Source organism: Telmatherina bonti, assembly GCF_933228915.1.
Source record: "Telmatherina bonti genome assembly, chromosome: 12".
NCBI lineage: Eukaryota > Metazoa > Chordata > Actinopteri > Atheriniformes > Telmatherinidae > Telmatherina > Telmatherina bonti.
In genome coordinates this window covers 14,263,517-14,279,063 of record NC_136610.1, presented here as the reverse complement: position 1 = coordinate 14,279,063, position 15,547 = coordinate 14,263,517, and the positions used below count along the sequence as shown (strand labels likewise).

The 15,547-nt window shown below is 38.3% G+C and overlaps 1 protein-coding gene across 1 annotated transcript; it reads right to left on the bottom strand.

The window, feature by feature from the left end:
* Positions 1–990: 990 nt before the first annotated feature.
* fgf24 (fibroblast growth factor 24) lies at positions 991–13,458 on the bottom strand (the record flags this gene model as incomplete). The annotated part of the gene is made up of 5 exons (XM_079250399.1): positions 991–1,269; positions 4,336–4,442; positions 9,326–9,503; positions 13,234–13,270; positions 13,427–13,458. 5 exons carry the CDS (start codon positions 13,456–13,458, stop codon positions 991–993), a joined length of 633 nt encoding a protein of 210 aa, XP_079106525.1.
* Between the last annotated feature and the right edge of the window lie 2,089 nt (positions 13,459–15,547).

Genomic DNA, 15,547 nt, shown 5'->3' with positions numbered 1-15,547 from the left:
GAATAGGTAAACACAAACATAAGCACAAGGAGGTAGAGGAAATCATCACCAGCCTCAAAAAGACAGCAAACTCTCACTTTAAGAACCAAGGCATCCTTTACTAAAACACCTTTAATTAATGAGAGAAAGAGCAGAAGTGAACACCAAGGGGAAAAGGAAGTCCCCCCCACACCCCTAAGTCTGATGATGATGGAAGACTGTGGAATTATGAATCACATCAGCTGCTATCATGTTTGCATTGTTTTTCCTCAAGGCTAAAACAAAGGGGGGTACCTAACAAGTCAAAGTAAGTTGCATTTTAGCTGATTCCCAGGCTGCTTAAAAAAGCCCCAGAAATCACACTCAGGACTCAGAGATGTCAGCAGATTCCAGGTGCCATGAGAGAATCTGAGGAGGTGAGAGAAATGTGGAAAGAAGGAGGAAGGGAAAGAGAGACCTGTAAAATATTGCACTCAAAGCTACGCAGTTATCCTGGCAGCACAGTGTCACCTGCCACCTTTCTCCATTTCATCTCCATGGTGTCTAATTCCAGTGGAAAGTATGGGATCCACGTTGTCAGGGGCAACACAAACAAAAACCGACGGGTATTCCAATAAATCCCTAGTTGGCTGATTTTTATAACATTGCTTCAGCTCCTGCTTCAGCTTCCACCGTCAAAAAGAACGTGTGCCTTCAGCTTGCAGTTCAAACGTAGCTGAGGACATCGCTGACAGAAGTTCTCTCAGAGGTCCTTTAGTGTATCCAGTATAAATAACATGACAGGCACATTAGCACAATGGCATCAACCCAGAAGAATCCAAGAGTCAGGAAATATTCAGTCTTCCTGGAATACAAAAATAAACATCTTTGATTTTGTTTTTGTTCTTTTCGTCTGTCTTTCTTTTACAGAGGTGAAGTCTTTAAGGTGATTTTCTTTAAAGACGCTTGAGATTTTTCAATTACATTTCCTCCCCTCCCATGAGGATATCTAGTGCTGTCCTATTGGTCCCATTAGTTCCTCTTAGAGTTGGGTTTTAATCGCCGAGCCCTTCGTGTCCTCTTAGTTACTGTGGTGAAACGGAACTCCTCCAACGGATCCACCCTGCCCTTCGGCTGGCGCTTCATGAAATGGACTTCCTGTTGCCTCTGTGTGGTTCGCGAGCCTTTCTTGGGTCGTCCCTTCCGGTTGAAGCCGAGGTACCATCCTTTGTACTTTGCCGACATGAGAGCCGTGTAGTTGTTTTCCAGGAATTCCTCGACAAACACGCATTCCTGCTTCCTTCCATCGGGCTGGGGAGGGAAGAATTAGATATGGCATTAATTATTAACTTGGCAGTGTTACCTCCTATTTAGCTCAATTGTTGCTTATTTCCTTTGCACCTGTGTATTCTACACCTACATTTCCTTTTCTCTTCGACAGTTTATGTGCTTACAACCGGAGCTGGTTCTCAATCCTATACAATCATAGCATATGCAAACATCTGATTTAATAACATGTCAACAAAATGTAAATGTCTGTCACTTCTCTCCTCAGATCACCTTATGAGGAACATGCCTGTTCATATGCAGTTTCTCAAGAATAATGTTTACTCAGTTTGCCAATTTACCTGTGGTCTGTGCAATAATACCCCCTGCCACAGAACATCTAATTCATATTTCTATAAAACAAGCTAAAATCTGAAAAAAAAAAAAGTATTTTTTGCTCTGGGATGACTAAGATGGGATTGTGACATATTTATTTGAAAATATTAACCTAATAGTGTTTTTGAAAAGTAACACATTACTGGGAGACAGTTCAGACCAGTGATCAACAACTTAGGTCATCAAGTGTGTGGCAATAGAAAAACACTGAAACCTACAGAATGGTAGATCTCAAGGACCGGAGTTGGTGGCCACTGGTTTAGAGCAATGAAATTTTCATAGAACATAATTCATTTATTTCAGTCATTTTCTAAACTTCTTAGTTCATTTCTGGCTCATGGGAAAGCTGGAACCTATCCAAGCAATTACTGGTGAGAGGCAGGGTGCATCGTGGACAGGTTGCCAATCCATCACAGTAAAACAAAATTTAAACTGAAATTTTTGTATTATGATTTTTCTTTTCCTTTTACCTTTATTTTTTTATTGTCCCTTTTCTATTCAATTATTAGCACTTTAGTTTTGCCTCTTAAAAAATCATCAGTCTTTATTTCACACAAAGCAAACTTGCAGTATACTGCAAGTTATATATCATTTTATGTTATGTTATATATAATATAGCATAATACAGCTAATATGTAATACGCTGATTCACTTCCCAGCTAAAGTTAAGTAGTTCTGTGTCTGTAAGCTGAAGGTTTTGACTTTTTTGCTACACTTTTCCATCAGTTGTTTCTCAATTCAGGGGCTAAATTCTATGGTAGCAGACAAGGAATGTGTGCCACTTGAAAGCCATTGAGGTTAAACCAAGCTCTGTGAAATAAGGCAGCATTACCTTCAGAGCACTTTTTAATTGCATCACTACTACCACTTCTATACCATAATATCATTAAGGGCAATAGTTTTCACTTGCACATCTATTCATTAATTTTCTATAATGTTTAGTTCAATTCAGGGTCACAGGAAAGCTGGAGCCTATCCCCGCAATCATTGGGCGAGACGCAGGGTACCAGTCCACCAGTCCATTGCAGGTCCAACACAGAAAGACAAACAACCACTCAACCACTAACATGCATGTCTTTGGACTGTGAGAGGAAGCCAGAGTACCTGAGAGAGCCCACGCATGGACCAAACATGCAAACTCTGCACTGAAAGGCTACTGTTTGAACCTCTCTGCAGCAAAGTTTGCATGAAGCCTGGGACCTGCTCGGCCACAAAGGTTCAACATCCAGCTGAGCCTAGGAAAATAGGATACATCTATAGGCCACATCCAGAGGAGCATTTAAAATGGAACAGCCTTGAATGTAATGTGATGTGATTTAATTGGTTCAAATGCAGACTTTGAAGCATGCATTCCCAAATTGGGGCCCAGCTATGAAGGGTACAAAGTTAGCCTGGTAAAAAGTTAGCCTACCATACATGCACCCATTGAGCTCCAGTTAAACCTTGATGAGTTAATCAAAGTATCCAAAGTGTACCTTGCCTGTCACCTGATGATTGCTGGGATAAGTTCCAGTCTCCTGTGATCCTTAATTAGATTAAGTTGTATAGAAATTGAATGAATGAATAATTAAAGACTAAAACAATTTTGAAGTCTGACTTTACCGAAGGTTAGCAAACTGTCTCCCAGCTAATGGTGCTTATAAGACCTATAGTTGCTTCATGAAATCAGAAAGACTTCTTGAAATTTAGTACTGTCCCTTCTCCGTACAGTTTTTATACTTTATGCTGCCAAATCTGGTGGGTAGTTAAATATACAGTTATAAATGAACAAGTGCATTTGCCAGGATGTCGCAGTTTCATTCTAATATGTAGTTTTCTACTCATTTATTCATACTCTCTGAAGAGTTTACTTTCAGTTATCTCATTATTTATCTCTATTAAAAGTGATTAACAGCTTTTGTTTCCATTTAAAGCTTAGATGCCAAGCACGTCCATCATATTTCTAAATATTACAACTTGCAATGGCATTAGCATTAGTGCACAGCTTTAGCTCAGTTTGAGTGAAAATATTCACAACAAAGTCACTTTCTAGAAAAAGAAAGCACTTTTGGTTTTTCTTCCATTTTAAATGGTGGGTGGTATTTACGCTACACGGTCACTGTGATTTTGTTTAATTTAGGATTAGGACTTCTTTAAAAAAATCCTTTTTTAAACAAAACCCTGCCCAAAAACTCAAAATGTATCATTTCCAGTAGATAACAGCAATAAGAGAGAGAACTGAGAAATACTGCAGCCTCACCGTGTCAACAACGTGAGCTATCATTGTGACTAAATCACGTGCATGACTCAAAAGTACAGTCAATGTTTTCAAATATTAACTTCTTTTTCATATCAAATTAGTTGTCTACCGAGAGGCATCCTGTGCCGGCGGCCACCTGGTGTGACTAAGTGACATAATTGCAATGGCATTCCTCCTAAGTGACCATTAGTCTCTCAATGCATTGTGGTGATTGCAGTCCGTAATTGACTGATCGAGTGTCAAAGGAGTTGGCTGATTACGTAATGGAAGAATGGCTGTGAGTTATCAAAGGGGTTTTGTTAGGTTGTACAAAAACAGCAGGAGAAAACAGATCTGTGGCTACGCCAAGCTCAACCAGGATTAAGAGCTCTCTTTGAAATATGCGTTTTGATATCTGCCAAAAATCATCTTTAATTGCCTTTAGAAAAAATACATTTACACATATACTGACAAGATATAAATTGAGGTTTACTTACCCTCCCGACTACTTTGCCCTTCTCATTCATGCAAATGTAATGTTCACTTTCTTTTCCTTTTATTCGAATGTGGCTCCCGAAGGTTTCTGTCTCAACAACAAGAAGAGCTGGAAAAGAAAGAAAAAATACTCAGTTAAGGTTGTCTTCAGGTCTTGTAGTCTACACAAACTCATATGAGGAATTGCCGTACATTGTCAACATCACAGGACTTTAAAAAAAATTACAGCACGTGAAAATATTGACAGGAACACAGAAGTACACTCTAAATATCTGAACTGTTTGTTGTTTTTTTTTGTCCTTTTTTCATTTGTTTTGCATAAAAAGTAACTGTTAAGTGTCAGGTACTTTGAGATTAGTTCTGTATAATTTATTGCAGAAATGTAATGAGTTTCTGAGTATTATAAATATTAGAATTGATATTGTATTGCTGCAGTATGTACCTAAGAGCTTTTGTTTATTTCTACTATCCAAGATTTTGACTGCCCATCAATCTCATGTAGATATTGACACAATGCTCAGTTGTATGAAACCTTATACACAAACTGGCTGACTGGTGAACATCTGACTTTTGTATTTTCAGTGTGTGAATTTTAAAACTAGGTTGGATAATCTTGCTCAGACAATTTTTTTGTTTTTACGCTGGGTGAAGTGGTTCCTCGTCATGATAGTCTATACATTTTGTGATTGTGAATAATAAGAAATATAGTTAGACCCCTCAGTTTACTGTAAATCTAGAAAAACTCTGACCAATCAAAATGTTCAGACCGAAATGGTGAGACCCAAAGTCTGAGCACATACCTGATAGCCACGCCCTGCATATAAATAGACTGTTAGGATGAAAATACAAAGTAGTGAAGAAGAAACTTAGAAGGCAAACGTGGCTGAAAATGCAGGAAGGATTTCCCGACCCGGCTCGATTTATTTGCCTCCTTCCGCTAAACAGCCGAGAAAGAAAATCCTTGGTGGAAAAAGCTGCAAATAAAACCTTGGATCACGCAAGGAGCAAAACCAGAGAGGGGGAGGAGCCAAGACAGGATGCTACTTTCAAATCTTGCTTGCTCCCCAACATTACCTACCCCCAACTTTAACTGACACTCATCTGTTTTTCAGTATGTTAGATGATCGCACAAGAAGAGAAACATCTAATAGCCATCTTTACATGTTACCCACTATTTTCTATCCTTATTTTCTATTAAACAGCTCTTTTCACAACAAAGTGACCATTTGGGTGAGAAGATCTGCTGATAATCATGATTCAAACTCAATGCGAGACTAATGAAAACACAATGCAGTTGCAGTCCTTCGCTTTTGAGAACATCTGTTCTCCTGCCACCTCCTACACTGGCTATCTATATCTTCTTACAAGAGGCAGATTGAACATCTTGGGCACCAGTTGATCAGGATCCTGGTATTTTTTGAAGGATTATTTAGCATTGCTAGCTTGGGGCATTTTCAGTATATATGCATATAACTCTACAATAAATGTTTAAGGTGTTGGGCAAAAAAATAACCAAAACAAAAGTCCCCAAAAGGTTTTACAAGATATTAAAGATAGATCCTGACTGCAGCAAAATTCCCATAATACAATCCAGAACAGAAAAAATGGGGAATCGATGGCATTTTGTATCATTACAACAGAACAAATTAAGATAAAAACATGCAACAAGCACACAATATAACTGATTCATTATCAATTAATCTAGTAATCTAGTCGAATAATATATAAATAAAATGAATGTAGGACAAAAACATAGGCTGTAACTCACAATATGGGTGGAAATGAGCTGCTTGGTGGAGGTCTGTGCTCTTCTGGTGCTTTTCTAATTTTGGTATATAATCACCCTCATTTTTGGTTTGAAAATTACCATTTTCGGCCACATTCTTTATATTATTGAAGATTTTAACTATATTTACTCGACATTTCAATATTATCACACAAGCGAATTTCCCTCGGTAAACATTAAAAGACAAAAGGCACTCCTGCTGACAGAATTTCACCATCATTTCTAATATTTTTTTTATGGGGAAAAATAGTAACGAGGGAAAATAAAAATTAAATTACAATCCTACTTTCTCAAGTTAATTTACTGAAAGCCTGTCATCTAACAAAAGATTAATTATGGGTTGCCAGAGGAAGTCATTTTATTCTTTTTACTTAAAGATCCTTTATGCAGAACCACATGCCACTTCAAGCAGACACAGCAATAATCCACTCTAAAGATGTATCCTGGCGGCTCTTTTATTGTTCTGTGCCCAACACCCCACTCCATCTCCCATACCAAATGTTAACCCCTGCGAGGTCACCTTTGTCTTCACTCACCCTTAGACCAGCAAAGAGATCTTCCAAACATTTGTGCAGCGGTTATGTGCCCCTCAGGATTAGGTTTCAAGTTCCCTTTAGTCTGTGCTCACTCAATCAAAAAGTTAAGATGATCCATTTGTTTAACACACAGGTCCCATTCAGTAGCACTCAAGGGGGCAGAGGAAGAATAGTGGAAGAAGACGGGATGGGCTTGGGGGCAGAAGTAACCTCCCACCCTAAAATCAAACCTTGGTAGAAAAGTGGGAAGTAGGTGACTCGTCTTAAAGGTGTGGGAGGGGATTGTAATTCCTTCTCCTGTTCTGAGAGATGTCTGTTTGTACTGACTTGGTTTTATCATTGGATAGATTAGTCTGAACCCTTTCTGGGTCACTGAGAAGGAACAAAATCCAAGAAGATTGGTTTACACACAAAGTAAATAATGTTTTAAAAGGGATTTCTGTTTCTCATCTCAAATATGAAAATTCATTGTATTCAAGGTATGTGTGAGAATATAAGTGTGTGTGTATTTGTACATGCATATGGGTCTGTATTTGCACGAGTGTGCATGTATATCTATATGTATGCATATATTTGTATGTATGTATCACTTTGCTTTTTACAATTTAATGACATCCGGAAGCACTTTTACTGGGCCTTTATAGCAAGTTTTGTTTACAGTACACTATATCGCTCTCCCAAACTGATTTAGTCCTGTTATCGTTGTTTGTTTTTTTTAAAAATTATAGTGTGGTACTGCTGCAGTTTTGTTGTCAATGTTATATGTTTCCTTTATGGGACTATAGATGGAAATTAGCAACTTGCTAAACTTGGCATATTTATGGAAATATTGTACGTTCATTAATTATTCAGATAAACAGCCTTTTTATTTTAAGCTGGATGTTTAAAACTGCAAGACAAAAATAAAACAGAAGTGGGTATGAAACCAAAACACACAGCATCACATAAAATTATATTTTTCCTTCATATTTCATCAAAGATCATTTTTCTGTGATAACATTTAAATCCTATTTCTTTGAGAAGCTCCAAAAAATCCACCAAAGAAAGTCTTTCTAAAAAAGACTGCTGCGATGAATACAACCAATACAACGTATTTTTGTTTGATACAATAATTGCTTCCAAACTTTAATATTCTCAAACCATAATATTAAAAATGATGAAATGTGATGTGCAAGTAGAGAACTGACATATTTTACTAACAATGAAAATGCAGTTCTCAACGCCTCTCAAAGCTTTTTGTTGAAAAAACATTAAGAACTTTCATTTGATCAGAAAAAAAACAATGCAAAAGTTACAGTGAGCACTGCAACATTATGCTGAACAGCCCAAAAAAACAGACAAATCTGAAATAAGAATCAAACCACTTGATCAGAAAAGCTTCATTTGTACTTTTAAAAGAAGTGCAACTGCAAGAAAGTGCTTCACACCTCCTTTTAGTGCACTGGTACAAGCTGAATAATGTGGGTCACTTTCATTTATTCACCTAAGCAAGAGGCCATCTGTCAAATAAACTGAAAACTCTGCCCTTAATTCCATATTGCAGCTTTTTTTTCAGCTAAAAAGCCTTTTTAGATGCTTTGGATGGACAGGGCGCATCAATTACAATGCAAAGTTCTGGAGGAGGATTATTCTGGTCTCTTAAAAGTTTATAAGTAATGAATATGCTCCAGTTGTAGCTGAGACGCATTATAATGCCCCCCCTCTTTAGCTGCACAGGACTGTGCAGCCATGAAGCTCAACACCAAAAAAACAAATTTTCTTCTTTGCTGTTTTGGCCTTTTGTCTTAAAGCTGCCGTCATTGAAAATAAGCATTACTAGTGAGTGCAAAGGAGTTCACAGGTGCCAGGTACTGCAGCTGTATGGGAGGAGGAGGTGGTGGGGGACAGGAGGAGGGTAGAATTGGCAAAGGCTCATGGGAAAAATTGGATCTGCTTCCACTCAAGCTCTAACAAGCAGTAAGGAAACTTCGCCTCGGCGCATCTGTGACTGAACACACTCACTCAGAGGTATTCAAGACCAGCAATTTTAGAGCTGTGAGTCAGCTGTTATGAGCAAAATATCTGCAGGGAAGCACAGAACACACAACATCAAAGAGCGCTTAAGTGACCATCAATTTATTCACGCGTCTGAAGTATCGAAAAAGCCAGCGGATGGAGTCATAATGGAAAACTGCTTTAAATTGTTTCTGAAATTTAATAAAGAAAATCAGCCATAATATTTTTCATACATAACATTTTCCTGTTAGCATGAGGCAGCTGTAAACAAAACTGATAAGCTTTTCCAAATGCCACATAGCTGAATTCCACATGACCTCACAAGCTCCACGTCTGAAAAACCAGCAGAAAAGACCAGTTTACAGACTTTCTTACAGATCTTTTAAATAAATTTAGAAAAAGACAGCATTAATGTTGACTGATAAGAAGTCTCTGAATACCCTGCATTAAAGATTGGCTGCAAGATCGGTATTTTCAACCTGGTTTCATCCCTCAAAGTTACCATCCGCTATTGCAACAGAGTACAGAAAACCACCTCACTGCGTTGCACACAGACAAACTGGCTGCGGGGCCAAGAAAGAGTCTCTAAAAATAACAAAGGCAGGTTGGAGTAGTCAGCTTTTTCTAATATATGAGCTAATGTGTCAAGTGAAAAGCACAGGAGATCTCCCATACCATACTTGCCCCCATCATCTCCATTGGCGTTGACTTTCTTTCCCAAGATCTGGACATGTTTGCCTGTAGTTCTGCTATAGAGCTGATATATCCGGACCTGCTTTCGGCTCAGGTCATCTGGGTTTCTTGTGTGGTTTTCAATGTAAAACCTGAAATCAGCAGAGCTCTGCTGGGATTCCTGCACACAAGAGCAAAACATGGACAAGAAAATGAAGAAACGTGAACAACAGGAGCGAGACAGCAAGATCGGCACGACACAGGTGTTGACAATAATGTGTGCTGTTGGTTTTATGGGCTCTGTGTCAAAAAAGAAATTGTGCTCCGGGCCTAAAAACTTAGATAACAGCTTGGAAGTTGTGGCTGTGCCATTTTAGTGTTTCTCCCCTTGCTTTCAAGTGGTTCATTTTATATGCAATGCATTTACAAGGCGCTAACTATGTCACAAGACACGTTAATGAAGTCAGTTTGAGTAAAGATCCAATGGAACAAGTTAAAAGTCTGCAAAGAATCCACGTGTTGGTTAACATTGAGACACAGTATATTATGTGCCTCTGGCAATATTGGGAAACCTGTACTCCATTTCCACAAGCAAGCAAGCCACTAGCAATTATACACCTGAAGCATCCAGACCTGTTGCACTATCATCAAACAAATATCTGCCTGCGGGCCATATAGGATCCATAAATTAGAAAATGCAGTAGACGGAGGATAAGACTGAGATAGAAAAAAGCATCAAAAACCACTTTCTTTTTATTTTTTTGGGGGATAATTAAAGAGAATCAAATCATACAAATTCAGCTTTCACGTCACATCAGCCTGATGTTTATGAGTCGGCCTGGATGTAACATGAAGACAGGAGAAGTTGTATTTTTAGCGGCATCTCAGAAAGGCAACGTGTGGAAGAACAAGGGGAAACGTATACTTTCAGAAGCCCTGGAATCTCGGTTCACGCCAAGATCCCATTTCCCCAGCTGTATGGAGAGGTAATTGCACAGTAATGGCTTTTTATGTGGCTGTTCTCAGGTGGCTAATTATATACACATTACATACCCAGAGTTCTTGTTATTCTGACTTTTGCAAATTAATGACATGGGAAATTGCGGACAACGAATTTTTTAAATCAAAGAGGAAATTTCGACAAATCTGAGTGTATTTCTGTTCAGTTCCTCGAAACCTGGTGTCATTCAAGTTGAACTATGGTCCGCAAAGCCACAAAAGCCCAACAAGTTGTTGAATGCAGCATGAGGAAACATTCTTTATTCATCGTTTGACAAAAGAAGTGCTTTTACAGGATATTCAGCAATGTAGAGATCAGAAGATCCACAACCTGGAGTTCACCTTTATAACTTTTCAGGCTAATGACGATTTAGTCTAATGCATCAAATATGCAAACTCAAGTTAGTATGCAAAACAACGTGTTGAGATTTGTGACCTTTCTACCTGCTGAACAGAGTTTCTATTAGAAAACAAATAATTATTCACAGCTGTCTGGATTGGCCCTGTGCTATAGGTCTTTTTTTTCCTCCTAGACTACAGTTGACACAACATGACAACAAAATGAACCGAGGCCAGTTCGCTCTCTGGAGCTGTGAAGATAACCTGAATCCAAACCTCGGTTTGGGCCAGGACTCACTTAAGAGTTCTTCACTTTTACTATGAAACAAAGCATGCTCACATCAGGACTGACAGTATAATTTTGATATAATTCCTCCGTTGTCACATATCTCATAACTTCACTAAAACACTGTTTTGTTTTGGGTTTTTTTTTTTCCTCTCAATAGATATATGCAAGAGCTTTCGTGCCTGCTGTTCCAGCAAATGAAGAGGTGTCACAGCTACAGGAACTATGTTACTAAAAGCAGGAAGAAGCAGGATTACCACAAAATGCACACCAGTTTCAAATCAGACATGTTTCCAACAGCAAATACTTCATGCCAAACTATCTGCAAATGCGTACAAAGCTGTTCATCAGCATCGTCTGCTGTCAAACACGGACCTCAAAGCAGATAAGGGAGAAAAAAAAAAGGAGAAACGGCCACATACAAAACATAGCTCCTCTGAGCCGCTGAGGGATTTATCCCCAAATCTCCTCATCTCTAAACAAACATAAAGGTGTGTTTGGTGGATAGTTGCATTTCATCTCAGGGGAGAGGCAAGCCTAAGCACATGGCTGAGGTGAATGCTAGCAACAATAGTTTTTGTTTTTTTAACACACTGCAGAGTCTTCAAAGAAAATGGAAAACGGATATGGTTTTGACTTCAAAAGACTGGCACTCTTCTTCCCCGTGGAAGCTCAGTTGATCTATCCATTTAAGATGCATCTTTCTATCTGCTTGACACAATTAGGCAAGGTCATAAAGACAAACACAGTCTGCTCAATCACACTAATGCCGAAGAGGCTGACGTGTTGGCAGTGCATTCAGTCAACTTCCTGCTGTGGTTTCTTCTTCTGTTTTTCCTCGTAAAATCACAACCACAGCATGACATGTATGGATCATTAGCAGCATGTAGCAGCAGTGCAGGAAAGAAATGGCCAATATGGTGAAGCAATCTGACAGGACCAAAGAAGGGCTATTCCAGCTTTTTTTTTTTTTTTTTTTTTTTTTTTTTTGCTCAAGATGATTGAACTGGTACAAACTAAAGCACTACAACACACTTCATTTGTTTAGTAAATATCTTTATCTATGATAAAAACCTTTCTAAAATCAGAATCAACATGTAGCTCACAGTTGAAAATGAGCAAAACAAAACATGAGTTATATTCTGCTGGAACATAATCCTGTTATATGTTATATTCTTCTGTGTTAAAATAATCTGATTAAATATGATTCAGTTTGTAGTTTATGGAGTTTTACATTTTATGTCTTGAAAAGTTAGAAAGGGAGCTAAGCGCTGCTTTTTAAATTCTTAATATTTCAGCATTGAATAAAAAAGAACATAGCCCTATTCTTATCCTGTATGTGTAACAAAAAAATTTTTTTTTTTTTTAAAAAAAGCCCTCCTGCAGGGTGCCATCAATGTGTACTTATAATAAAGTACAATTCCTTTTTATAAAAATGTATGATTGCAATTGCATTAAAAGTAAATGTACCCAACAGTGGAGTTTATATGTGAAACAAATGCACACCAGACTCAACCTGCTCGTTTTTGTCATGCCCTTTGGAAGATCTAAAGCCATAATGACACCGATGTATTCCTTTAAAAAACAATTAAGAGGAGTGTTGCGATCAAACACTAACAAAGTGCTCAGATAGCTTTATGAGAGAAGGAGCGTGCTGCAGCTGAACAGTCAATTAGCTGCGTGGATGCCTGCAAATCATTACTGTTCAAAGTGAGACGCAACTAATAAAAACTGAAGCAACAAACGCCAAACGAGGCATCTGTTCAAAGAGAAAGATTCAACCCCAGGGATCTAAATATTTACTGCATAATTCAGTTGTAAAACACTTTAAACGCGACTTAAAACAACTTTTTTTAAATTTATTTAATCGTGCTGTTTTAGGCCACTAAATGGCACCAATGCGTTTCCTCATTTTGAATCAGCGTGATTCTAATATGAACTGTGTGTGTGTGTGTGTGTGTGTGTGTCTGTATGTGTATGTGTGTTGGAATGTGTGTGTGTGTGTGTGTGTGTGTGTGTAAACTGACTTTTTACTGCGAGGTTAATATTTTAAAGCATATTTTAAGTGTACTTTATAATTTCATACTCGCTTTTTGCCGTGGCACAAAGTAATCGTTTAAAACCACTTGCCAAATTTATCAATACTATGCTTAATTTTAATCTCCCAAACAATAAGTGACTCTGAAAGCAACCTTTATCCCTTCTTGTGTCCTCATTTGCATGAAAAAAAATCTAAATATAGACATGCAAAAGGAAGAAAAAAAAGATGATAAGAAGGTAAACATACCTGGAGCTGAAAATAGAGGACCAGAAAATGTAAACACCTATGGGGAGAGAAGAGAAGAAAAGGGAGGAGGCGTGAATCACAAGCAATTACATGGAAAATAAATGCAGCCCACCTGGATGACAGCAATGTACAAATATGAAGTTTTTGGCGACTTCTATTGGTAAGAATGCGAGACTTTATGCAGAGCACTTACAGGTATATGGACCTCGAAGGCAGCAGAGACATCTTGCCTTTCACGAATGCAGCTGAAATACACCTGCTTCCACAGATTTTTTTTGAGCCACGGGAAAGGTTGGCAAAAGCGCCCCCCTTTCTCTCTCGCACGCGCGGTAGCTCTCGCTTCCTTGCGCGTCTTTTACGCACACAGCTCCGGAGGTAAGCAGGAGATTGAATTCCAGTGTGAGGATAGATGACGGGAGAGCAGCAGCAGAGTTACAGAGTGCAACATTGGGTGCTTCCTTGTTGGGTGAACTATCCAGAAGACTTTTTATTTCTCTCAGCTCAGTCTCCTTCGCTTCTCGAAATAAAACAAGTTTCCGACAAACGTGGAAAGTTTAAAAAGCAAAGAAGTCCAAATATTCCCCTCCTTAAAGAAAACAGAGAAAAAAAATATCCCTTCGAGTTCTGCGCACTTGTAGCTAAATTACCACAAGACCTTCTTCTGTTCTTCCTGAGATTACAGGCTCCTGAACTCCGTCCGTACCTGTGGGGGGTTTCTACACCTTACAGGGGTCATTTTATTCTTCCCAGTCCTGCGGTGGAGAATGAAAAGTTCATTAAAAAAAAATCTATCGTCCACGAAAAGGAAGACTACAATAATACAGACAAGCAACTTGTCCAGGTTTTTTTTTTTTTTTTTTAAAGAAGAAGGAGAAAAGGTGGTGTTGAAATCGCACCGGTAGCAGGAGCAGCAGAACCCTGGAAAGGTTTTGGAGCTGATGATGGCGCAGCACTGCCTGTCAGTGGTGTTTGTGCGTCTGCGGCTGGAGATTTGGGCACAGAGAGGCTTTTTTGTTGGTGGTGGGTGGAAACATGTCAGCGGTTTGCACCTGATAGGGTAATGGTGGAGAGACCATCAACTCGGAGAGTTTTTTTCTTTTTTGTTTCTCTCTCTCTCTCTCTCCTCTTCTCCCGTTTAATGGTTGGCAAAGTGCAAAGAACTTGAAAACGACAGGGATTACTTTCTGATTCGGTTGTTTTTATCGACTTGTTTTGATTGCTTTTAGTAGTAAAAGTTATTAAACCTCTTTTAGCTATTAAAAAAAAGTGCTTTCATTGTTTTGTTTTGGGTTTTTTTTTGTTTTGTTTTGTTTTTACTTTTAGTAATTAAAAACAACGAAATTATTCTTACTTTTAGTAATGTATCTAATAAATCTAGGTTATCCAGACAATCGAACTGGAGATTATTTTTTCTTCGTCACTGGTTATGATAAAGGAAGTAGAAAAAATAAAAAGAAGAAATGAATTACGTTAATTTTTTTCTTCTTTTTTTTTTTTTTTTTTGGCTCTGTGATGGACTGGTGACCTGACCAGACCTCCCACCAGCTTAACGCTCGGATTGGTCCAGCTTCACTGCGACCCTGAGTTGGAATGATAGGCTACAAAAAATAAATAAGTTTAAATTTTCTTAGTCAATTTATCTGTGTTAGGGTTTTCAATTTTTTTACTCTACCTCTACTAACTGAACTGATAGGTTGCTTTGTTTCCATCAGTAGAAAGAAAGAAGCAGCGCTAATTGCGTTCTGCAGAAACTGCATCTTGTTAGACTAAAACTGGTGCCAGTTTGTGGATTGGCCTCTGTTTCCCAGACAGCATTCATATGCAGGTTGCTGTCCTCATTTTTTTTTTTTTTTTTTTTTCAGTAATGTGCCATAACTTATTTTGCATTTAAATTAAAGAGAGGTGCGAATGTGTTTACGAGTGCATCAGAGCTGGCAGCTGTAAAGTGAGCCCACATCCCTGTTGCCATTTAGAAACAGAGAAAAAAAAAAGAGCTGAGAAAACCTTTGTGGTTCGTTTTTATTGTCCCATTAAAACTGGATCCTCGGGATTCTTTCTCCATTGATATTCAAAATGTTTCTAAATGACTATATACATAACTTCCCATGCTGGGGATTTCAAAGGGTCTCCTGCTGCTAGTTTAGTGGGAAATGAAGTGGAGTGTTGAACCAAGAGCTCTAGCTGTTAATCAACATGAGGTAAGAGCAAATCAGCAACAAAAACCTGGATGTTTTTAGGGAAATGTTAATAAATGTATGAAACTCATGTATGAAACTCTTAAAACTATTAATAAGTATAATCAGAAAGTCGGTCT